A 25,810-nucleotide genomic window follows, 5' to 3' on the forward strand; every position below is an offset into this window, starting at 1 on the left:
AATTTTTCTTTGACCTAGGAACTTTGAAACTTAGCTATAATGTTTCTGAGTTTTCATTTTGGGATCTCTTTTAAGCAGTGACCAGTGGATTTTTTTTTTCAATTTCTATTTTACCTTCTTGTTTTAAAACTTCAGGGTAATTTTCCTTAATAATTTCTTGAAGTATAGTGTCTAGACTAATTTTAAAAATCAGGACTTTCAGGTAGGCCAACCATTTTTATATATTTTTTTCCTTGATCTTTTTTTCTAGGTCATTTGTTTTTCCATTGAGATATTTCATGTTCAATTCTATTTTTTTCATTCTTTTTATTTTCTTTTATTATTTCTTGATGTCTTATGAAGTCATTAGCTTCCCCTTGCCCAATTCTATTTTTTTAAGGAGTTATTCCATAGGTTTTTGGATCTTTTTCCATTGGTTGACTTTCTTTTCATAATTTACTTTATTTTTCTTGTATTATTCTTATTTTGTTTCCCAATATTTCCTCAATCTCTCTTATTTGATTTTTAAAATCCTTTTTAAGCTCTTCCAAGAACTCTTTTGGGTCTAGTGACCATTTTACATTTTTCTTTGAAGCTTTATAGGAAGCTGTTTTGTCTTTTGAGTCTGAAATTTTATCTTCTCTTTCACCATAGCTGTGTATGGTTAGGTTCTTTCTCTGGTTTTTTATTTTTATTTAATTTTTTTAACGTTTTAGTGGCCTGTTTAACTTTAGGTTAGAGTTAGGTTTTGCTCCTGGCATGTGGAGGATGTCTCAGGCTTCAGGTTTTTTGTACTATTGTTTTCTTGGTTTTATCTGGGGGCCTTTGACCTCTTTTGATTCTTTCAGTGCTCTCTAATCCAAGGCCAGGTGTGGTCCCTGTTCCTCTGGCTCATGTCTTGGTCTATAAGGGCCTTCAGGTTCTCTTCTCTATCCCTGAGTCATGGCCAGGGCTCCCAGCAATACATGACTACAATTGTCTTACTCCCTGTGGTCCCCCAGTGGCTTCTAGCTTCAGCTCACCCCTCTTCCCTGGAACCCAAAGCAGGGATTCTGCTTTCTTTCAGGTGACAGCCACCAGCAGCCCCCCTGCCCCTTTGTGGCATGTGCTCACTTCTCCTCTCTCCACAGCCTGGGGCTGCATCCATCAATGGCCCTGTGTCTGGCACTAGTAGAGGCTTTTCTTCCCACCCAGCCCCAGTCTTTTTCATCAGCCACAGATTTCCCCCCCCCCCAACAAGTCTGTGGGGTGAAAGTTCTAGCTGCCAGTGCTGCCCCCCCCCCACAGTATAACTTCCCACAGGGCTTGCACTTCTGCTCCTTCACTTCTGGACAGGTCACTAACCCATAGTTCAGATCTTTCCTGGAGTCCTCCCAAGTTGTCTTAGGCTGGATGACTGCTTTACCTGGACTTTTGATTATTTCTGCTGCTCTAAAGTTTGCTTTGAGGAATTTTAGAAATTTATTTGAAGGGGAATTTGGGAGAGCCAGGTAATTTCCTGCCTCCTTCCACCATCTTCCCACAGTTTCCTCTCATAATGATTTTATAATGATTAGAAAGTAAGCATATAGCTTAGTGATTGCTGGCATCTAACCAGATACCTTTTAGGAATAATTTTTGGAGGGGTCTGTAATCTTTTCCCTTCTTTAAAAAATAGGGTCACTCTCAGTATTTCTGCTGTAACTATTTGGTAATGTATAACTATGAATGACATTTTTGCTTCCTCAGTGAACACACCTGGCTACTGTAACGATTGGAATGACGCCACCTGCTGGATACTTACTGTAGAAGAGTTCTGCCCATGAAGGGAAGGTCTTTGAGGGCAAGACCAGGAGTCAGGAAGTGACGCCAGCTAGTGGGAGGAGGAAGGAAGAGACTGGCGCTCAGTCTCGCGCTTTTTTCCTGAGGACGCTGGCGGAGAAGGGAGCTAGAAATGTGCTCTCCCTTTAATAGATAGGAATCTAGGCCTTTTCTTCTCTCTTTATCAAATTCTTATTCTCCTTAATAAATGCTTAAAAGTCTAACTCTTGCTAAAGCTTGTAATTGATTGGCGACCACTCATTAGATATTTTAGACAGACTAGCTAGAATTTTAGCCTTAACACTTCTAAATCTGTGACATCCGGTATGGAGGTGGGCAGTAGGATTTTTGCCATCATTGAAGATGAAAATACACCTGCATCCATACAAAAATACTAGTAGATCCATCCTTTTCACATAATTCCAGTATCTTCCTTTCTGCTTTGCCCATCCTGGCTCCCAGGATGGTCTGGCTGAGCTGCCCTTGTGTTTCTCCATCTGCTAGATTTGTTTCACTTAATTCTGCTGCTTTGTGAGACAGTGCTACTGAGAATTGCTCCTCCTCCTCCCCCTCCTCCGCCTTCCTCCTCAGGCATGTTTGGCACATTCTCAGCCAGTGCCACCTCCGGTTGCTACGTCTTTTCACAAAAAAGCCAAGTGTCTGTCTGTTGGCTGATGCAGTTTCTGGGCCCTTTTGGCCTCCATGTTGTAGCAGATATTTCATAATGGTTACATCTTTAAGAAGTGATGACAACCAAAGCTGGTCTTTATTTCTACCCATTCCTTATTTTTCAGAGCTTGTGGCCTATTGAAATGTCAGCTTGCAGCCTTCATAATGACATGCCATGAGTTTTGTCTTTAACTTTCTTCTAATTTGGAATGAATCTGCTCCCTTCTCTGATCAGTCAATGCTCTGACTCCAGGAGGTCTTGTGCATGTCATTAAACCAGTGACCAGATGCTTCCTGTTTGCTGTCCATGGCCAAGCTGTCATTCCATCCTTGCTACGTCCACTACTTTCTGTAAATCAACCAGCAGGCATTTGTTAAGCATTGGCTATGTGCCAGGCCCTGTGCCAAGGACACAAAAAGTGAATGGACCCTGCCCTTGCAGAGTTTCTGTTCTAATTGGAAAGACCACATGATCACAGCTAGATCAGGGACATGCAAAGAAGGGAACCTCAGGGGGATGAGGAGGGGCACAGATGGAGGATGGAACAGCGAGTATGCCATTGTGGCTGGAGCCATGGAATGTGAGGAGGAGGCTAGTGTGTAAGAAGGCAGACCAGGTTGTTTCAATGACTGTCCAACAGGGCACTGTTGGAGTTGGCTGAATGGGGGTGAGGGTCCGGAGTGACAGTCAGACACACATATCAGGAAAATTGGATTGGCCCCCATGGAGCATAGTTTGGAGAGGGGGGACTCAGGAGACTGGAAGACCAATGAGGAGGCTGTTTGCCACAGCCTGGGTAAGAAAGGTAATAGGCTCTGGAACTCAGGTGGCAGAGTGTCACGTTAGGTTTGAGAGATGAGGCAAAGACAGAGAGGTGAAATTGCTGCTGTTTTGTAATGTCAGTATCCATGGGGCACTTTGGGCTGATTCTACATCTTCATCCTGACCCGTATTCTTCAGCATTTTCGCCCAGGTTGGCATTGAAGCTATCAAGTGTTGCAGCTATGTTGCTGTGTGTGGTACCTCCACTCTCCTCCTCAGGAGGCTTCGGGAGTGACCGGGATGTTCAAATTCCATTTCACCCAGGCTCATTTTTAAATGGGCTCTTTAGCCGTTCTCCAGACACAAGGTACTTGCTCAGGCACTCCCTCACACACTGGTCAGTCAGGAGACCAGGCTTCAGTGCCAGTTTTGTTCGTGGTCTGTCCTCGGGTTTTGCAGATGAGAATCGAAGTGCCTTTCCCCAGACCACCAAGGGAGGGGCTTGAGCAGCTCTCGCACTTTATACTTGTGTGGGGCAGGAGCTGGCAGTTTCCCTGCAGTACAGTGGGTAAATCCCTGTGAGATCCTCCACATCTTGGGGACATAGGCAGTGCAAACATTTCCACTCAATAGATGGGGAAATTTCCCCTATCATATACAGCTGAGCGTCAGTGTACAGCCTCATGTGTAAAATTAGTTTGGGGCCTGATCTTGAACCGTGGAACAAACTGGTATGAAAGACACGAGGCCTCATTTATTACCAAAGGGGTCTGGGTGGCGGAAGACAAGGCTGCTTGTAGGGGCTTCCCACAAACACTCAGCTGGTCACAGGAGTTGTCTGTCCCTGAAGGGGAGTGGTGGGATGCTCACCTTTCTGATTCCATGGCGGGGGTTGGGCAAGGGTTATATCTTCATTTTGATGTGCTCAGAAGAGCACTCTAAGTGGTAGGCAAGGCCCCCACTCCCTTTTTAATCCACATTTTGTTTTAAAGTGACCTTTTTTGTAGGGTATGGTTGGTTCTGTCTACATTGGGGAATGGGCTGGGTTCTTAGTCTAAGCCTGGAAAGTAATATCAGACTAAGAACCATTTAGTAGACTAAACCCTAGCTTCTTAAACTGTGGGTTGTAACACCATATGGGGGTGGCATAACTCAGTGTGGGGGTTGTGAAAAATTTGGCAGCAGGAAAGCGTTTTGGAGACAATTACACACGTATAACCTATATCTGATTGCTTACCACCTCAGGGAAGGGGGAGGGGAGGGGAGGGAGGGAATGAGAGAGGGATAGAATTTGGAACTCAAAACTTTAAATAAATAAAGTGTTATGGAGACTTATTTTATATCCCTCTAGACCTGGGTCACGTAAGACTTTCTGGGGGTAAAAAGAGGTCTTGAATGGAAAAGGTTTGCAGTCTAAAGTCTAAACTACTAAGGACCATGGTCTAGCACTGTCCGGGAAAGTCCCTGCCTTCCAAGTGCAAGCCCCGCGTGGGCAGGGGGCATTTTCTTGCTTCATAACCAAGTTGGTAGATTTGGGTGAGAGCTGGTGGCACTGGGGCATTGATCAGCCTGCACGATGGTGCCCAGTGTCCACTCTGCACTCAGTACAGCATCTGCAATATTACATATTCCTCCAGAAGGAATGGCCCCCTGCCTGCCCCGACCCAGGCCATGAAGGGGCAGGTCCTGTGACCCGTCAGCCTTCCTTACCCTGGTGGTCTACTTGCCATTTCCCAAAGTCCTCTAGGCTCTCCTCTGTCTTCCAAGCTCTGCCATGTTGGTCACACCACCTGGGTTCTCACCAGCTGATTTTCACAACTTATTTGAGCCTCCCAAGTACCCTACCAGAGATAAGAAAACTGAGGTGCAGAGAACTATGGCATTGGCTTAAGCTGCTTGAAGAGGAGACATTCACAGAATCTTGGTGTCTGTGGGACACTAGTCCCCCGTTTAATAGTTGTGGAATGAGGCCCATAGAGAGGACACTTGCCCCAGGTCTCAGACCAGTAACACCAGAGCCAGGCTCTCCGTGGCCCTTCCCCTCCAAAGATCACTTTGAAGCAAACCTTGGATACTCTGAAGGGATTGCCGCCTAAGCAGGAGGGGTGGATGAGGGACTTGGAGGGAAAGTCAAACTCAGAAGGGGACACGGGGGAGGGGAAGCATTTATCTAGAGCTTAATGAGGCACCTCCCTGCCCTCCTGGAGGGCTGTTTTACTGAGGCCTGCGCCCAGTGGGTGGAGGGAGAGCCCCTGGGACAAGGGGGGATCCGGGGTTGGTGTGGAGACTCCCGGCCAGAAATGCAGGCTTGGGTCAGGCAGAGGGCCAGGGCTTGGTCACATGGCTGGGAAGCCCAGGGGCTCCTTTGGATCATCACTGTCCAGGTGACCCCAGCGACTTCTACTAAGGAGCATCCGATTGGGCTGAAGATGGGAACCAACCAAACGTTTCCAATGTCTTCCAGGGTTTAAAAAAAACGAGTCTTGTCATGGACCAAGAACATCCTCGAGGGGAATACAGCATCAACAACAGGAATGAGCTGCGGAAGGTTCTGCACCTAGAAATGCTTTATAAAGAAAACAAGGTGAGGGACTTGAATGGGGTGGGGCCTTAAGACTGGGGGAGGGGGCTGCTCTCCCTGAGCCCAAGTGCAGGGTGGCTGGGTGGCTGCGGAGAAGATGGCCAAGGTGGCCGGCCTCAGTACAGGTGGTCCTCTCCTGCATGGAGAAGGGAGCCGGTGGGCAGAATCCTACACAATTCCTTAACATCGATCCGTGCTAGATGTGGGGATGTGGGGACAAAAGGGACCATTCCCTCCCTCCCTCCCCTGAGGCAAAACACACGACATTCTCTTGAAGGAATCAGTGTGCTAGCCAGTGAATTTGACACATACACGGAAAGTTGGCCATTTTTTGAGCAGACAGTTTTAGCAAGTCGGGGAATCAGAGTAGGCCTCCTGTAGGCAGCAGCTTGGGGGCTTTAGGGAATTTCAAGAGGGGAAGTTGAGGAAATGCATTTCAAGCACAGGAGAGACCTGTGCAGAGCTAGGAAAGGGAATGTCATGTACTGGCAACAGCCTGTTAAGCTGGAGGTAGAGCATGTGAAGTGGAGTCATCCATCTAGAAAGAGACCCTGCATTTGACAGATGAGGAAACTGAGGCTGAGAGAAAAGATAAGTGTCTTGGCCAGGATCACATAGCTAGTGTGTTTCTGAGACTGGGTTTGGACTCCCAGCTCAGCAATTAGATGACAAAGGGTTTAATGCCAAACAAAGGAGGAGTTTGTACTGTCTGCTGGAGCCTTAGGAGCAGGAGAGCAGCATGGTAGGAATATCCATTTAGCCACTGGGTGGAAGATGGCCCGGAGAGGGGAGACGCCAATTATGAAGCTTTTGCCATACTCCAGGTGAGAGGTGATGAGGGTGTAAAACTGACCGTGTGAGTGGAGGGAAGGGGATGGATGAACGGGTGAGAGAGGCGTTGTGGAGGTGGCAGGGCCACAAGATAACTCTTTTGCTCTGAGAGGTAAGAATGAAGAGTCATCTCCGACACCCTGGTTGGGAGCACGAGTGCCTGGGTGAAGGAACAGTGGGGCCCTTGATGGAAAGAGGGAAGGGTTCAGGGGCAAAGATTGTGAGTTACATTTTAGACATGTTGAGATGCCCATGGAACGTCCTGTTGGAAATGTTAGGAGGCAATGATTGATGTGGGACTGGAGGTCAGCAGAGACCAGGGGCTGGACAGAGAGAGCTAAGGGTGGCAGGAAGGAAGGCCCTGGAGGGGAGTGGTCTGAAGCAACTGAGCTGTAAGAGTTCTTCTGGAATGCTGACCCCCAATTGTATTTGAACACGTTCTGATTTTGTTCAAGAGTCCTATAAACGTGACCCCAGATAGATTGTCCTTGGGTAGAGGGACATGTCTGGGAGGTGCTCTGCTAGTTTGAATATTGGAAAGACCTTGGATTTAGAATAATGTCAAATAAAATTGTTAGACTTGGGCCTAAAATGCAGAGTGCAGGATTAATCTTGTTTTCTTTGATAACAGGATGAGAAGATCATAGAAAGGCCCTCAGGGGCACTTCTTCATTTTCAGTTGCAGTTGCTGAGGCTCCAAGGCCACACAGGTGGTAGACAGTGTTCATGTCAGGTCCTTGGGCTTCTTGGCCAGCCCCCTTCTTACACCTCCCACACAGGCTCCATCTGTGAAAGTTATTCTCACTTCAACTGGGGGAAAAAAATAAAGATGTAAACTGGAAAAATTCAAAGAGAAATACTTTTAGCAAAACTCAGCTTTCTAAAACTTGAAGCAATTCATACAGCTAAACTTTTTTTTTCTCCCAATAACAGGTAAAGAAAAATCCTCTGAAAACAAGCCTCGAAATCATTACAAGTTACTTTTTGGATCACTTTGGAAAGAACACTTACAATTTAATACAAGAAACACCACTTTCTATTGTTTCAGCTTCCAAGATGAATAGCAAAGTCCCTTTGAAATGCTCTGAGAATTCTGCCGTGAATAATAATAATGCATGTGAAATTTCAGAGGAAGATGGAAAGAGCAGGTACCATATTGCATTATTTCCTGAAGTCTGGCCAAAGCTTGGGCTTCCATTAGAGGGATTCGGGGTGAACATAGTGTGGTCATCCGTGGTCTCATTTCAGCTGTGTCCGTTATAAAAGGATGCCCCCAATTTTGAAATCGATCGAGGTTTAAAAAGGGAGCGTTTGGGGCGGCCTGGGAGGAAGGAGTTTGCACTTTGGAGTTCGTGCCTTCGCTGAATTTCGAGCTTTATTGTCTTTAAGAACCCATCACCGTCTGTCTGCCAGGCTCGGGGTTCCATCCCTTGGCTCCTGCTTGCAGTTTCCCTCTGGGGCTATGTGGGAGACAGTTCTTTGGGGGACGTCGGGTGAGTGACCCAAAGGGCCGGCGTTCTTGCTTTCCTTGTGGGCAGGAGGGTAGACCTTGGGACAGACGGGGGGGGGGCGGTGAGCCCAGGACCCATGGCGGGACTGGTGCCCCGGCTTGGCACGTCCCCCCTTTCTCGCCCAGCGCCGCAGGGTTCCAGGCGCTCCCCCGGGCTCCGCAGCACTTTAAAGTCTGGGCCAGGACCGAAGGACGCCCCGGGAAGCTGGCACCGCGGGAAGGGGCAGCGAAGGGCCGGGGGAGAAGACGCGCGGCTGGCAGCAGGGGATCCTTCTCCCGCCAGGGACCTGAGGATGGGGGCGCCCCCCACGGAGGGTCCGCCGCCTCCGCGAGCCAGTGCGCAGCCGCGGGCACCGCGGGCCACGGGAGGCTCCGGAGGAGGGCAGCGGCCGCCCGGCACGTGGGCGTGGGCAGCCCCTCGGAGGGAAGTAGGGAGAGCCCGCCCCGCGGGGGCCAGCGGTCGGAGCGGAGGGAGCGCGGGGCGGGGTCACAGCCCACCTTTCGGCGCAGGTGCAGTGCGGGGCGGGCGCGCCCGCCCCCCCCGGGCCCCTCGGCGCATGTGCGTCGGGCCGCTGCCAGGCTCTCGGCGGGCGCGCGGCCGTGGCCCCGCCCTTCGGCGCATGTGCAGAAGGGCGCCAGGGCTCACGTCGGGGCGCGGCAGGCCGCTGCCTCGAACCACCGGTGGCTGCGAGGCCGGGCCCGAGGTGCCTCGTCAGGCCAGCGGGCCTCGCTTGTCCGGGGCCGGTCGGGGAGCCTGGGGGAGGGGCGCCAGGGCATGTCCTCGGCCGATGTTAGCTTGCCCCCCATCGGGCCGCGGGACTCCGAGCCTAGGGCGGCCCGGGCCTGGGGCTCGCCCCCAGCCCCGCTGCCCCCAGCCCCGCTGCCCCCTCTGCCCTCGCCGGGCCTCGAGGGGCCTCGTCCTCCCCTGAGTCCCCGAGCCGCAGTCGGCCTGCAACCCCTGCGCAGGTAGCGCGGCCCACCTGGCGTCTGCTCCGGGAGGAGACCCCCGGGAAGGGGGTGGGGCTGGAGGAGAGGATAGGACCCTGGAAGGGGGGGAGGGGAGAGGAGGGGAAGGGGGAGGAGGCCTCCGCCTGAACAGGCAGGGGAGGGGTCAGGCTCACGCGTGGGCTGCACTTTGGGGGGGGGTCTCCAGTGAGTGGATGACGTCAGTCAGTTACCCTGTGCCCTGCCCTGAGCACTCGCCCCCTCCCCCATCCCCAGGCATCCTCTACCCCAGCCCTCCCCTAGCGAGGTTTGGGGGGCCCTCCTAGGCTCGGGGCTGACCTGTCCAGCTTTAATCTCCGGGACCCAGCCCTGCATCTTTACACATGCCCAGAGGGAAGACAAGCATTTATTAAGCACCCACTACATGCCCCGGCCCTGTGCATCTCCCTGGATCCTCGGGGGGGGGGGGGGGGGGGGCGGTGATTGTTTGCTTGGTTCAGTCCTGCCCGACTTTATGGTCCCCTTTGGGGTTTTTTTTTTTAGTGAGGCAATTGGGGTTCAGTGACTTGCCCAGGGTCACACAACCAGTAAGTGTTAAGTGTCTGAGGCCGGATTTGAACTCAGGTACTCCTGACTCCAGGGCTGGAGCTCTATCCACTGCACCACCTTTGGGGTTTTCTTGGCAGATATCTGGGGCTGGTTTGCCATTTCCTTTTCCAGCTCATTTGACAGATGAGGAAACTGAGGCAAATTGGGTTAGTGACTTGCCCAGGGTCACACAGCTAGGAAGTATCTGAGGCTGGATTTGAACTCAGGCCTTACTGACTCCAGAATCAGTGCTCTGGGCCCTGTGGCACCCCTGGCTACCAAAACAATTGTTCTCTTTTCTCCAGGCCTTGCCCAATTGCCACTTTCCCTGTTGCTGTCCAAGGTGCCACCATTCTTGGTCACCTGTGCTCACAATCTTGATTCCTTTGTTGCCTTCCTTCGAATACAGCACATATCAAAGTAGTTGCCAGAACTTGTCATCCTTTTCTCCACAACCCACGGTCACTACCGTGGCCTTGTCACCTTCTGAGTCTTCTGCCAAGCTGTGCTCCTGTCAGCTGCCAACATGTTCTCCTTCAGAGTCTCTCTGCCTGTGACCTGTGACCCCCAAGATCCAACAGAAAGTCACACGCAGTCCCTTTCCTCCCTTTCAAGATTCCCTACAATTTGCTCTGATTCAGCTGCTCTGGCCAGCTTGTTCCTCAGTGTGGTCTTGGCATTGGCCATCAAATCCCTTCTGAGAGAGGTCTTTCCCATCTTTGAGTCCATCTGCTCTCTTTCTGTCATTGTACCTAGTCATTCACATGTTTTCCCCATTAGAAAGTGGACCCCCCCCCCAAAAAAAAAGAGGCCCTTAGCCCAGGGCCCAGCATTGAACAATTCTTCATAAATGCTTGGTGACTGAATAGTGCACAGTGCTCAAAGGAGTGAAATCCTGGTGTTTTGAGAAGAGAGGGGCAGATCCTCGCAGGAAGACCTTTTGGCCTTCCTTACTGATGGCTTAAGCCTTGTTCAGGCTTCTCCTTAGGAAGCCTGTTTGGGGCAGCATGTGTGCCATCTGTCCAACAGCTATTTCTTTAGAACCCAACAGTGCCAGGTTCCTTTATGGTGACACCAGCTCACTCACCTTTGTCGCCTTTTCTGACATAGATGAGGGTGGTCAGCCCAATGCCCCTCCTTCTTATGCTGTCCTCTTTTGTAGGAGATAGAGAAGCTTTTTTCTCCATCTTAAGAAGAAAGACAGGCACACACCTCTGATCTGTTGTCGAGCATGTTATCATCTGTACAAGAAAGTGCTGACAGTTGTTTAATGAGTGGAAGAACATAGGAAAAGCACAGACGGTAGAATACTGGGACCCCTGATAAACAGGCTCGAGGGACATGGATGGAGAGAAATCCAGTTTTAGAGTGCTTAGTTATCAAAACAGTGAGGGACAGCAACAGCACCCAGAGAGGTGTATACAGTAAGTACTTAAGCATGAGAAGCAGGGCAGGGCAGCTGACTGGGGTCCCACTCAGCCCAGGGAAGAGAAAGAAAGGCTCTTTCAGGAAGATGTTTGTGTATGAGAGACCAAAAGGAGCTTGTTCCTGGCACAAGCTATGGCAGGTGCTTAATAAATGTTAATTGGTGGATTGATTGAAAAGCTTTACTGCTCCAGCTCTTAATGACTACCAGGGCTCACTAGTCCAGACAGACCAGATAAATACTATGGAATTGATTCAGAGCTGGGAGGGACCCTAGAAATGCATCTAGTCCACCTTCTATATTTTAAAGGTCTTTGGAAACTTGAGGGGTCAGGGCAAGCTCCCTTGCCCAAGGTCTGCTTTCCACAGTGATCAAAAAGTAGAGAATGTCCACTGGTTTATTTGATTTGATTTTTTTGAGGGCGAGCACAGGACTGGTGGCATTGAGGAAACTTTATTTCCCTACTGTGTCCAGCCAAGTCTTAGAGGGTCATAGTATAATATGACTTAGGGCTAAGAGGGATCTTGGGGAGGATCTTATAAAAAGCCTCTCATTTTTCAGTTAGGGAAACTGAGATCCATAGAGCTAAGGGGACTTTTACACAAGGTCTTATATACCAAAGTCATGATTTGAATTTTCTGGATCTTCTGACATCAAAATCCAATATTGTCTCTACTCTGCCCAACTATCTATAAATTAGATGGAATGGTTAAAACTTGTCTGAAAATTATCTATCTGCTTTGGATAGTTGCAGTCTACATTGTTGGAGGCAAAATTCAATGAATCAAAATGCATAACCTTGAAGGCTTTAAGAGTTAAGCAAGGGGCAGCTAGGTGGCGCAGTGGATAGAGCACCGGCCCTGGAGTCAGGAGTACCTGAGTTCAAATCCAGCCTCAGACACTTAACACTTACTAGCTGTGTGACCCTGGGCAAGTCACTTAACCCCAATTGCCTCACTAAAAAAAAAAAAAAGAGTTAAGCAAAACTTGACCGTATTAAAGTCGTTTTGTGTGGGAATCTGTAGTGGGTTCTGTCACTTGGTTTACCTGCTATCTAGTGTGCAGAGAGAGTTGGAGAGAAACCCCCACTTTCGGGTGGTGTTGGCTGGGCACTGTGCTTTGGGGAGCCTGCCTAAATGGGTTGTGCACCTGATGAAGTGGCACTTCCTCTGACACTCCAGTCCTCCTTTCTTCTTATTGCTTTGTCACGGCCCCTTCAAATGGCTCTGGAGATTAAAAATTGAATTCAAGATTTGATGGTGAGCTTATCACTTTCCCAGGATTTGTTCATCAGAAGGCTGGGGTACTAAAGGGTACCTAGTGCCTATGGGACTGGCACTTTGTAAAGTGGGATCCCTTGAGGGGAGGGCCTGTGTCCTCTCCTCTCTCCCCCATTCCTGGCACAGAGTAGGTGCATAATAAATGTGGAATGAAGAAGAGGGGGCTCTTCACATGGGAAGGTTGTGTCTGGGCCCTGCCTGGCTGGCTTCACCAACACTGATGTGTAGTTGTTTTTGCTGCTCAGAACAAAAAACATTTCTGGCACGGAAGGCATCAAACCAGTGGTGCTACTTGCATTTATTGCCCCTTATATAGCACATTGAAAACCCCAGTTGTGTGGAAAAGTCCTTTCCCATATGGGGTTACCTTGGCTGCCTTTCAGTAATTGTCTGTTTGGGATAAGTAGTAGTGAAGAGCCATGGGTGGTGGGGGCAACCTCAGATCCTTGGGGTACTCTATTGACTTAGAAAGCCACAAATTAGCATCATATGTGTTGCATTGTATTTTTACTTGTTTTGTTCAGAGCTTCCCAATGACATTCGAATTGGGTTGGACCAGTGCACCCCAGTGACTTTGGCCCCTCTGAGTACAAGCTGCCATAGTCAAGCAGACCAAAGAGCCCCATTCTCTAATCTCTGTCTAAAGTGTTCATTTTCTTTCATTTAAAATGACAGCCTCTGTCCATTACTTATACTCTGGCTGTGACTAATCCGAATGGAAATAAGATTCTGTGAAAGGAACAGGAGTAAACTAGACCAGTCTGTGACTGGGTCATGGGCTGGGGGTGCAGTGCTTCAGCTTTTCCCAAATTCTTGCCAGTTACCAGTGAAGCATGCCCTAAAAACACTAAGAAAGCGCTGCCTTGGTTAAATAAAGACTCCACTCTTCCACCCCATGACAGATGACTGGGCTGCCTCACAAGCCTTTCACATCAGCTGTTAGATGGTGCATCTGCCTGTGGTGGGAATGTCCAAGTAGGGGTGGGAGTGCTCAGGAATTGTGAGGACGGAGACAAGCTCTTAAAGGAAACCTCTTCTTTCCAGTAGGCATGGTGAGTGTGACAGTGACACACTCAGCAACACTGCGTCCCCCAAGAGACCTCTGCTCAAAAGCAAGACCCCCACGGCCACCGTGGGAGATGGCTCACCACCACCTGGAAAGGAGAAGATCACGTCTAGCAGCATGGAGAACTCCAAAATGGCGGAGCCTCTTTCAGAAGCAAAGAAAATGGGAGATGTCAGACTGAAGCCTGGCCTCTCGGCTAGAGGAATGTTGTCTGGGCCCGTCACCAACTCACATGAGGTTGTTATTGTTATCATTTGGGTGAAGAAGAGACCCAGGTTTAAGACTTGGCTCTGCCTCAGACTTGCTGATCTTGGGACTTTTACTTGCTTTTTTTTATAAAAAGAGGGGGTTGGACAAGTGGATTTGTGAATCCACTAGCTTTAAAATGCTAAAGACTAAAGTCTTCTTTATTACTTGTTCTGTGATGGTTTAACTCCATTCTACCTGTCCTCTCTGGAAGTAGTGAGTTGGGCCTAACCAAAGCAGAAGGCAGCTTCATCCAGGAGTTAAAAGTCAGTGTGGTAAAACAAACCAGTAATAGCCACCTTAGTGACTTTTCAGGGAAAGGGCCCTCATTTCTTTTAGGGAAATGCCTTTAAAATGTCTTTGTTGTTTTATAATCTCCTTTAACATTATCTTGTTAGGTAAGTCACCAGTTCCAATGAGGTTGCAAAAGCCAAAAAATCCCCGAGCCCTGGGCAGCTAGGCAGCACAGTGGATAGAGCACCGGCCTTGGATTCAGGAGGACCTGAGTTAAAATATGAGCTCAGACACTTGACATTTACTCGCTGTGTGACCTTGGGCAAGTCACTTAACCCTCATTGCCCCGCCAAAAAAAACCCCCAAACAAACAAACAAAAACAAAAAACAAACAAAAAAAACAGAAGTAGGTGAGCCAGTCAGTGCCCAAAGCAGTGGGTCTTCTTTGGGGTACAGCTGAGAGAAGACTTTGTAGCCAACCCAAGGGAGGCAGGCTGCCATTTGCCACACTTGGTCCTCAGCTGGTACCTTGAGAACCAGGGCAGCACCCAGCCCAGCTCAGGACGGAGCAGTGAAGTGCAGGGTTCCTCCCTCTGGGGATGTCTGCAGAGCCTCGGGTGCTGTGTCCTTCAGGCCAGGGTAGGAGCAGGGGGTCTGCCTTGGAGGCTCCCAGGACGTGGTGTGTGTTTCCCCATGCCCGCACCTTTCCTCCCTTCATCAATCTTGGCATCAGGGCAGCTTTGATAGGGGCTGGGGGTCTCTCTGGGATCCGTCTGATTGGCGTCCCATCTCTGGGGTTATAGACAAGGAGGTGCCAGTCAGGGCAAGTGCTTGGCAGGCCTGTAAGGGGAGGTCCTGGCAGGTAGCAGAAGTGGTAGAGGCCCCAGGCAGGAGGAGAGGGATGTCTAGGGCAGGCTCTGTCTGTTGGAAAGACAGCCCACAGACACCCATGGGAGAAGCATGATGTATCTTGGCAGCTTCACTTAACCATTCAGAACCACATTCACACAGTGATCCCACAACCAGGCCGAGGTCCCACCATTCAAGCAAGAGGTCACGGCTTCAAGGGTACAGCTTTTTTCCCCCTGGTTGGTTGTGGTGGGATGAAGGAGGGATGGGAAAACTGAGACTGATGAGTCTTTGGGGGAGGTAGTTGTCCTGGTGCCTCCATCCCCTGGACCCCACTCCGTAAGAGACAGGCACCCAGAGGACCTCCTAGCTTCACTCTGCTGCCTCCTGGAAGAGGCCTCTCCTGATTGCAGCATTGGAAGGAGGGGGCAGAATAGAGGAGCGTGCTGTGGTTCTGGCATGGCAAACAGCCTCAAGCTCAGGGTTTCTAAAACTTTGGGCTCTGCCTTTTTCTCCACAGCAGCAGTAGCACAGTGGAAGGCAGGTAGTAAGTAGCCTGGAGAAAACTCCTAGCTGCTCACGTGATACTTTCCTTCTGTTTTCTCTGCTGAAGACGGCTGTGTCTGACCTGAAAAGGACAGAGCCAACAATGGTCAGAGGCAGAGATGCTAGATGAGTTGTGAAGGCCATCTGTCCTGGACAGTCGGCGGCAGTTCCAGTCACTTGACCTTGGTGAATCACACCCCTGGGTCTGTTACATGCAGGTGCCAGGCCTCCCATTGCAAAGATCAGGGGTCCCCGGGGAGGGCGGGTGTCCTGATTTTCAAAAAAGCAGAGAGCAGAGTCTGCAAACTCAGGGCTCTTGGCTTCAGTTCTGGAGCGTGGGGTCCAGGCGGTGTGAGTCCATGTCTAGAAAAGGAGGTGGGGATAGAGATCCACAAGCACCGTTTCATCCATGACAAGTCTTTCCTGACTGGCTTCATGTCCCATTTGGACAGGGGACTCTTTTGGGTACAGACTGTCTAGATCGTAGCAAAGTATCGGCCAGTCTTTTTCCTCCTCTTCTTGTAGAACAGAGAAAGGGACACACACCAGACTTGGGCGTCAGAAGAGGCCAAATCACTGGTTCCAAAGAAGAGAGAGGCCTGAATGGCTCAGGCCAGGATCTCTGCTTGACTCTGTGCTGTTTAATGTTTATCAGCATTGTCTGGGTGCTGTGGGTGAGAGGTGGGAGCCAGAATGACCTCTGTGGGCCCTGAGTTTGGGGCCACACCAAGAACAGGAAACTTAGGAAAGATGGATAAGAAGTCTTGCACTTTGGTTCACCAAAACAACTTCAGAGTGCAAAGATCTGGGGGAGGAATGGCTGGACAACAGTTTGCTTACAAGAGAGGGGTTCCTGCTGACCACGGGCTCAGAGGACGACATGGCGGCTCAGTGTCCATCAGATGGAGGGCAGTTCTGGGCACCACATTTTAGGAAGGATGTTGAGAAAGTTGGAGAATTGCCAGAGGTGGTTGGCCACAATGGAGCGGGTGTCACTGAGAGGGGAGGGGAAGGGACAGGGACAGGAACACTCTCTTCAAGCTTTGGAAGGGTCCTCCCTCGGGTGAGAGGGGCTTCCCTTGTTCTGCTCGGCCCCAAAGGGCAGAGCCTGGGACCATGGAGAGTCTGAAGAAAGACAGGTCTGATCACAGTGGAGGACCCCCACAACGGGGACTCTCTTCAAGGGGAGAGGACAGCCTTGTGAAGCCCGGGATCCCCTGTCCCTGCATGTTCTCAGACCAAGGCCAGGCAGCAGCTCCTTTCTCTTTTTTTAAGTCCCATTCTGTTTCTGTTTTTGTTTTTTTTGCAGGGCAGTGAGGGTTAAGTGACTTTCCCAGGGTTACACAACTAGTGTCAAGTGTCTGAGGCTGAATTTGAACTCAGGTCCTCCGTAATCCAGGGCCGTTGCTTTATCCACTGTGCCACCTAGCTGCCCCCCATTCTGTTTTAAAATGATTAGTTCCAACCTCTCTTCCTTGCCCTTACTTACCCATTGAAAAGGCAAGAACAACCACTTTTCAAGGATGTTACAGTCTCTTGTTCAGGTGCGTGCTGAGGTAGTTGGTCTCTGCTGCTCCTGCCCCTTCCTGACCTGTTGTCATCTCCAAACATCATTTTAAATTGAGAAAGTCTTTGTATCTTCGGTGCCTAGTGCAGTGCCTGGCACATAACAGGTGGTGGGTAAGGGCGTATTCATTGATTGGCCAGTGAGTCAGCAGTGCCATGGGTAGGTGATTGTTTTTAATGCCTTCTCCGTCAGCTGTTCACCTCAGCTTTACTGTCTCACTGCAGGAAGTTTTGGTTATGTACGATGGTCAAGCAAGGTGGAGCTGGTTCCATGTTGTACCCTGCAGTATTGGAGGATGGTTCAAGCCAGTCCCCATTGCTTGCACTTGCCCATCAGCAGCCAAAAAAGAAACGGTTTCCCTTCTGTGGAAACTCTGTTGTTGTGAAGGGATCCGAATGAAAACATTGACTGTTTTTTGTTGCTGACTTTCTCAGGACCCCCTCAGAAAACGTTTCGTGAGACGGTCGTCAGGACTGAGCGCAGCACAGAACAGAGGTGAAGACCATCCTAAAGCCTTAACGTTATCCCCCACTGGCCATATTCTGGCTGACGCCTCTGCCGCTAAAGACACCTCTTCCTCAAAAAATTCCATGGGCACTGACGGCGGCTTGGTCTCGGACAAGTGGAAGAACCTGTCCAGCGCCTCTTCTGACCCTCTCAGCAAAACACACTTGGAAACGGACAAAAACAAACTGAAAGACTTCCCGGAAGGCAAGGCCACAGTGAGTAGTAACGCCGAGAAGACAGGGACAAATGGGCGGTTGCTCTTTCCCTGTGGAAGTTCAAAGCCTTTTCAGGAAAGACAGGAAAAGGCTTTCAAATGGAATACCCAGTCGTTGCCGCACAGGTAAGCCTTCTGTGAGCTGGAACTCCTTTCTAAAGAGTGCCTGCAAGAGTATCCCTAATAAACCAAAGGACACACATGAGTCTGTACCCAAGTGACTCGAGTGGCATTTTATGGAAGAAAACTCCTTGGGCCCATCCCATTTCACCAGGGAATTAATGTCTAGACCCTGAGAGACCTAGCAGGGGCTCAGTGCTGGGTCCCTCATTTCTGGCCTGCAGCATTTGCTCCCTGGGGTGGCCTCCCTGCCTCAGCCTCCTGTGCGAGGTCCCTCCTGATGGGCGGCTTAGTTAGTGAGTACCCCCAGGCTGCCTTCAGCCTGTCTCCCTTCCAGAATGTGCTTTTAGAAAAAGATCTTTTAGCTTTATTCACCACAGGGGAAGGAGCCCCTGATTAAATGGAATTTTAATGTGTTGTCATTACAGGGGGTGGGGGGTGGGGTGTTTGAATAGGGACCAAAGCTCGGGCCAGAGGCGCCTGCACTGGGAGACTTTGGCACTGGCTGCGTGTCAGGGGAGGTGGGCTCTGGTGGGAGAGCTTCCCTAGTAATGGGGGGGGGGGTTGAGGCCGATGATAAATAATGACTCGGTAGATTGTTGCGATCTTTCCATATCAGCTACTCCTTCCTAGATTAAATGGAGGGAGAGCAGATTTACCTTGACTTGATCATGGGTACACCATTACTTTAGCTACCAGTTACTTGGCTTTTAAGTACTCTGTTTAGAAGCATGGTTTATTTGTCTGTGGACCCTAAGACTTTAGATAACCACAGCTCAGCTTAAGGGAAATTTCCCTTTGATAGGAAAACACATAGATATCAAGGATAAACTGCTTGGTGCCCCAGAAGAGGACATACACCGGAGAGCAGAAGACCTGGAGTCTTGCCTTTTTGGCCTGGGTGACTTAAGGCCGGTCAGAGCCTCTCTGGGCTGTGGGCAGGAGGTCAGGCCAGATAGTCTCTGAGGTTGTTCTAGCCCCTCCTCCAGGAGCCCTGGAATCTAACTCCCAGAAGAGTTCCTGGGGCCCGCCCACATCAGCCGGATGGATCCCCTACATGGATGAGAATGCCCTTGCCCAGGGTTGATCTGAGGCTATTAAAGCCCACAGCAAAGTCACAGCTCCATTTTAGGAGGATTTTCAGGAAGGGCTTTTACGGCGAGTCCCCTCCTGGCGGCCACATGTGTGCTGCTTCCCAGAGCCTCTCAGCACTGACCTTGTCTGGTCCTGAGCTCCCACAACTTGGCTGGCAGCCCATCCAGTCAGGTAGAAGCTGCCCGAGCTCTCGTAGTGACCTTTGGAGATCTGGGTTTGAAGCCTGGCTCCAGCATTTACTGGATGATCATGGACAAGTCTTGGATTACAGGCATCAGCTTCCTCAGCTCTAAAATGGGGGTGATCAGAGTGGCTTCACAGTGTTGAGGGCAGTGCCTGGTGCCTTTAAATGCCTTCATTGATATGAGCTCTTGGCTTTTTAGTCGAGACAATCTGAACGAATGCACCACTGAGCACCCAGAGGCAGGAGCTCTGAGTCAGGGAAGCTGGAACAAAGAGAGAGGCCAGCAGGCAGCCAGTGTTTGTTATTTGGGGCCTCCCGGGGACCACATAGGGGAGGGAGGAGCTGTGTACGGGCTGTGCACTTGAGTAAGGCTGTTTGGACTCCGATGACACCTGGACACACATCAGTCCAGCCAGGCTCCCCCACAGGAACTCGAAGGTCATATCGGGCAAAGAACAATTAGCCGGCCTTCTGGGCCTGCCAGGCAGCAGCCCCTCAGCCTCTGTGTCCGTGTCATGGCCAGACCTCTGAATTAAGGGCTGGGCACAGGCATATGTTCATGTCCATAGACCAGAGAGCGCTGCCTCCACGGCCAAATGGGTTTGGCCTAGAAGATGCCCTCTCTCATTTCTCTGCGGAGGATTTGCCATTTCTAACCATAAAGGAGTTTGCAAGGATGTAGTTACTCGTGTGGAGGCTTGCCGGCAAGGCCAGGTGCCCCAAGGGGACTGGCGGTTTCAGGGTGGTGCCCGTTGCTCATTCAGGCGCATGCTGGATGGCCACTCGTGGGGTCTGGCCTTCTTCTTCTCTGTGAGTTGGGCCAGTTGGGGGCCGAGGTGCCCTCCTTCTCCTCCCCTGCTCTGTGGCGGTGTGATCAGTCAGGCGCCAGGGGCCGCGTCGTCGCTGCTCTTGGCCTCGCTGAGAACACTCATTCCAGGGCTTGAGTCTGTGGCCGAAGAACCGGATTTTGTTTTGGTTTCCTGTGCCAGCTCATTGGTCCAGACCAGAATGGAACACAAGCTGGTCGGCCTCGTTTGTATTTAAGTCATTCAGCAACAATATCTGCTGAGCGGCCGCTGGGGCTGTGGTGTCGGGGCCACTTTCTAGGGAAGGCCATTGCTCGAGTCGCCGCCTCCTTCCCCAGATTATCCTGTTTGTACTTATCTGTTTACACGGAGATCCCTCAGGAGGGTGGCCAGGGGCTGATGTCGTCCTCTCCTCCTGCCCGCTGCGCACTGATGCCCAGTGTGTGTTTATTGGTGGGGACTGGAGTGCAGCGCCCCCTGTGGGCGTGGCAGGCTCTTCTGAACTCACCCTCCCTCGGGAGAGCATCATCGTCCTATGTGTTGTCCAGGCAACAAAGCTCAGTGTCGTCCTCGCCTCTTTATTCTTCCTTACCCCATCCATCAGACCAGTGGGCAAAACTCGTTTCTACCTTCATGGCATCTTAGGTGTCCATGCCCTTCTTGCCACTCATAAAACCTTGGCTCTGACTTAGGCCTGTTACCGTGCCCGGGTGCTGTCTCTGCACCCATTCTCTCCTTCCCCAGCTGCCAGGGCGATCCAGTCAGCTCGGGAAACTTCTCTCCAGGCTCTGATTCTTGACAACAAGAGGAGCTGGCTACCGGGGTGGACGTGACCTTTCATCCAAGTTGATGACAGAGGGAGAGGAAAGTCCGTCATAGTCTGGCTGCTCCTGTTGTTGTAGTTGTTGTCATCATTGCTGTTTGTCCCCTTTTTGCCAAGAGTACCATGGCATCGGGGCAATTTCTTGGATCGAAGTGAGGCAGGGCTGTGCAGGGTCACCAGCCTTACTCTCTCCTCCAAAGCCATCTGAGTCCAGTGGCAAGATAGACATCAGGACGCCTGGAGATGGCCCTGGGTTTTTAAGGCAATTGGGGTGAAGGGACTTTCTCAGGGTCACACAGCTAGTAAGTGTCTGAGGTGAGATTTGAACTCAGGGCCAGTGCTGTGTCTATTGTGCCACTTAGCGGCCCCAGGTTTGGACTGAGAATGTGTAAGGCCGCTCAACCCAGGAGGAATAATTGCAAGATACCTTTGGAACAAAATTCTGGCTAAATGAAGGAAAGCGGTCCTGCTGCGGATAAAAGTACCAAGCTGGAATCGCAGGGAGCTTGCCGAGCAGCTCCGGTTTTAAAAAGGGAAGAAGCAAAGACGGAGCAGAAGAAGGTCACGACCATGGTGGAGTCAGGCCCAGGAGCCAAGCCTGACTGGGAGTGGTCTTCAGAGGACAGGGAAGGAAGGCTGACTTTGAGGGCTGAAAAGGAGCTCTGTTGGCGAAAGGAGAGAGTGGCTGCAGAGGAGGAGGGGGAATGGGAGGGGGAGGCAGTCAGTGGCCCAGCTCGGATGGTCCTGCTGCTTCTGGGTCAAGGAGATGGGTGTTTGGACTGGGTGGAGCAGATCCAAAAGGACGACTCGCCGGGAAGACCCATAGTAGGGCGGGATCCGTCTGGGAGGGACCAGAGCACCTTTGTGCCCAGGCTTGTACATGACAGGAATAGTTGCTTACAGTTAAAAGTCATTGTAATTAGAATAGGCAATGGCCTCTCAGTCTGTCTCTGCAGCTTGCTCTTGCCACCAGTTCTGAGTGACTCAAGCTTAAAGCCAGCTGGGAGTTTGCACTTGCATGTGACAAATGGCCATCAGGTGGCAGCAGACCTCCATGAATCCATATGGAGAGGCCGACTCAAGCCTTGTCCTTACTGGATGGAGGGTTAGAAATATCAATATCTCACAAGACGAAGTGAGGACGAAATTTTGAATTGATTTCTTACGGCTTTAATTGTTGTTGGATCAAAGAAACAAACCCAAGGAGAGGCGCTTAAGGTTGTCACGGGATGGGGATGGCTGTCCCTTAACGTTCTCAGAGTCCGAGAAACTTGTCATCTTGGATGAGTTAGAGTCTGCCAGATTGCTTCAAACTCTTAGGAGTCTCCCCTTTCTTTTTAAGGTAATCCCCATTTTTATTTATAGCTTTGGGTTCCAATTTTATCCCTTCTTCCCTCCCCTTCCCCTTCCTGAGGCAGTAAGCCTGTCATTTTGTACAAGAAAATTTGATTAAAAGAAAAAAATGAAAGAAAGTGAGAAGCCGCAGGCTTCAGTCTGTTCCATCAGTATCAATTCTTTCTCTGGAGGTGGATAGTCTGCTTCATCAGTGGTCCTTTGGGATTGTCTCAGATCATTGATTGCTGAGAATAGTCAAGTCATTCCCAGTTCTTTATCCGACAATATTGCTGTCCCTGTTGTTAAGGGCTAAAATTCTAGCTAAACTGTCTAAAATATCTAATGAGTGGTCGCCAATAAATTATAAGCTTTAGCAAGAGTTAGACTTTTAAGCATTTATTAAGGAGAATAAGAATTTGGTAAAGAGAGAGAGAAAGGCCTAGATTTCTATCTCTTAAAGGGAGAGCGCATTTCTAGCTCCGCTCTCTACCAGAGTCCCAAGGAAAGAGACCGAGACTGAGCGCCAGTCTCTTCCTTCCTCCTCCCACTAGCCCGCGTCACTTCCTGATGCCAAAGAAAAGGCTCCTGGTCTTGCCCTCAAAGACCTTCGCTTCATGGACGGAACTCTTCCACAGTAAGTCTCCAGCAGGTGGCGTCATTCCAATCGTTACAGTTCCCTGCTTTGTTTCCTCAAGAAATGGTATGTTTCCTTGATGAAACAGTCAAAAATAACAGAATATAATAACCTATGCTAACTAACAATATGTTAATAACAATATAGAAAAGGGAGAGAGGAAAGTTTTGTCCAGAGGGGCGATTTTTTTTTTTTGTCCTCATGAACCGACGCTTTGACATTAGTCTTGCAAAGGGAGAGCCTCTGCAGAGAGTACATGTTACAGATAGTATATATTATAACAGAAAGGAGATAGTAAAAGCTAATAAAGCAAAACAGTTCATATAAAGTCTCTGAGTTCTCTTGTCTTCTTGAAGTGGTAAGATGTCATCAGGAGGAAACTGGATTCTGGTCTGGAAAACTGGATTCTGGACTCCGGTCTGGATTCTGGATTCTGGACTCTGGTCTGGAAAGCTGGATTATCTTCTTTTACTGCTTGAATTGCTGTATTTTTTACTAAACCTTAGCATAGCATTGTCAATGATCAAATTAATAAATTCCATTACATTCCCTCCTTTATATCCTTAGACTTCTAATAGAGGGTTGAGGTAGTTATGCAATGATCTAATATCCAATTTTTAATCTCACACTGTGCACAACGTTCTCCTAATTCCGTTCACTTCACTAGACATCAGTTCTTACAAGTCTTTCCAAGCCATTCTGAAATCATTCTGCTTGTCATTTCTTAGAGCACAATAATATTCCATCACCATCCTGTACCACAGCTTGTTTAGTCATTCCCCAATGGTTGGGCGTTTCTTTGATTTCCAACTCTTAGCCACCACAAAAAGAGCTGCTAGAAATATTTTTGTACAAATGGGTCTTTCTCTCTTTTTGGGGATGTCTTTGGGATATATACCTAGCAGTGGTATTGCTGGATCAAAGGCTATGCACAGTTCTGTAGCTCTTTGGGCATAGTTCCAAATTGCTCTCCATAGTGGCCAGATCTTTTCACAACTCCACCAACAGTGGATTGAGTCTCACCTTTCTTAAAGTGGATAATCTCTTGGGTGAACAATCTCTCAGCTGCTCACAAGCTTGAGGCTCTGTGGCTCAAGAGGCTTCTGATCCTAGCCTATACTTGGGGCCATCATGACTCCTTGGCTGTTGGTATCTTCTGGATGCCAAGCACCTCCCCGTCCTCCCTGGCTCCTGAGTCTGTGGGGCTTGTTGTGATCTGGGGGAGACAGAAGCTCCTCATTTCCTTGTGGTTGTTTTTTCCATATGAGTGGCCAGAATTCTCTCTCTCAAGTAAAGAGATATGCTTAAAAAGAACTTACTTAAAAGGGTAATAACAGCTTCATGAAATCTTCCCAGTGTTTTCCGCAGTTGGGAACATCTCTAGAATCTCTTCATCTCTTCATGGGTTGGGCTTCCAATTACTGTTTGGACTTCACGTGGGAACTCTTTGCTGATGCTGAAAAGCCGTAATTGCATTTTCTGCTCCAGGAATTATCCTATGGCATTATTTGCACAATTGTATTTTCTTGTTTGAAGTCTTCCTTGGGTGCCAAGGGATCTTGTGAGTTCAACACACGAGTGGAATTTCTCTTATTTGAGGAAAGAGAACTTTTAAAGGCTGGATTCTGAATAATTTAGTCAAATACTTTGCCATCAGCAACTAAGAGAAAACAATGTGATCTTATATTTTCTAAACATGGGCAAAGACTTCCTAAAAAAAGATGGTTCTGGAGTTAGGAAATTTCCTAGGTGGCTTCTGAGGGCATCCTGACCATGAGGGCAACGCAGATGCAGGGGATGAAGGAGAACAGGTGGTCCCACTGGACTGGAGTGTGGACCCCCTAGAGCGGAAGGTAAGTGGTGCCACCTTGTGGCTGGATTTGAGCACAGGGATAAGCTCACTGCGTCTCTCTGTCAAGATAAGTTGAGAGTGGTCTGCAGGCGGGTTTGGAAGGGGAGGGAAGTGGAAGCCTCAGCCCTCTTCCTCCTGCACAATTCCATTGTTTGTATCTTCTCCCTGCTTATGAGCTAACGGTGAAGGAGGCCTGGTGGGTGAGAGCACTGGACCTGGAGATGGAATGTCTGGAGTGCGAATCCTGCCTCAAGCAATTAGGCATCTTGCTTAACCTGAGTTTCCTCATCTGTGCAGAGGGAACTGGCACAAGTATGATAACACACCTGAAAATGCACCACAGTGCCAGCTGGGGGGGGGGGGCTGGCTGTGGGTGCGAGCATGTGCGTGTATCAGTGTGTGTCTGTGGGTATGCGCATGTGCGTGTATCAGTGTGTGTCTGTCTTCTGGGCCATTTCTCTACAAGACAGAAATAGGTGTTTGCTGTTGTGATTCTGCTAGAGAGTTTAACCTCAGGCCTTCATTGCCAACAACTTGAGTTCTCCCCTGAGATGTCCACACACCTCTTGCTTTTATCCTTTGCTGATGAATCTGAAGCCTCATTGGAGACAGAAGGTTGAGTAGGGGTGAAGGAGAAAGACTTTCTTAAGCTGTTCAGCAGAAGCCCGGAGATCACAGTGGCTCACGTTTCTATTGTGCTTGAAAGTTTGTAGAATCAGCTCCTCCCGATAGCTTCCTGGGGTCAGTAGAGGCAATGCTGGCATGCTCTTATGTCCCCCCCAAACTGGGTGGTGGTTTTGCTTTTGTGTAGAGTGGGAGGAGGGAACAAAGCTCTGACAAAGTGACTTGTCCCTGGGAAGGGGCTGCTGAGCTCTCAGAGGGGCCTGGGCTCCCTGGGAAGCATCATCAGACAACGGAGTCTGCATTGGGCATCGTGTGATTCTCTGGGCTTGTGGCATGGATTTGTGTTTAGACGCTCTGTTTTCCATTTCTGAGAAGAGCCCGGAAAGCAGTCAGTTGTGTCTGTTGGGGGAAGGCCAGCATCTCCTGCCGACTCGTTTCCAAAGCCGAAACGCTGTTCCCATTGTCACAGGATAAAGATGGCCTTCATGGTGCACAGCAGCACAGTGGAGTTTTCTTCTCCCCTCTGAAAGTACTGGAGCAGATGCAGTTCCAGGCCAGGGGCCTGTGCAGCTGCTGAACAATCTCACACGCCCCGAGGTTTGCCCTTTTCTGCATTTTTGCCTGCTGCTCATATTGTCTTTCTGAAAACTTCCAAAGTGAAATGATTTCCTCTGGAAACAGTTTTTAGTCTCCTCTTGGGGTATGTAAACGCATCCTCTGTACCATCAAGTCAGCC

General features: G+C 49.8%; 1 protein-coding gene across 3 annotated transcripts in view; it reads left to right on the top strand.

Annotated features, from left to right (window-relative positions):
• Window positions 1-25,810, top strand: part of MINDY4 (MINDY lysine 48 deubiquitinase 4) — a 122,799-nt gene that overhangs the window by 9,233 nt on the left and 87,756 nt on the right. The window contains exons 2-5 of one of the 3 annotated variants that reach the window (XM_043977088.1): window positions 5,676-5,795; window positions 7,557-7,771; window positions 13,417-13,675; window positions 17,315-17,727. In XM_043977088.1, the coding sequence (XP_043833023.1) occupies window positions 5,676-5,795; window positions 7,557-7,771; window positions 13,417-13,675; window positions 17,315-17,727 (1,007 nt within the window). Of the gene's footprint in view, window positions 1-5,675; window positions 5,796-7,556; window positions 7,772-13,416; window positions 13,676-17,314; window positions 17,728-25,810 lie in introns of those variants that run through there. The other 2 variants (XM_043977092.1, XM_043977099.1) reach the window with 2 other exon arrangements.

Source organism: Dromiciops gliroides, chromosome 1, assembly GCF_019393635.1.
Source record: "Dromiciops gliroides isolate mDroGli1 chromosome 1, mDroGli1.pri, whole genome shotgun sequence".
Lineage (NCBI taxonomy): Eukaryota > Metazoa > Chordata > Mammalia > Microbiotheria > Microbiotheriidae > Dromiciops > Dromiciops gliroides.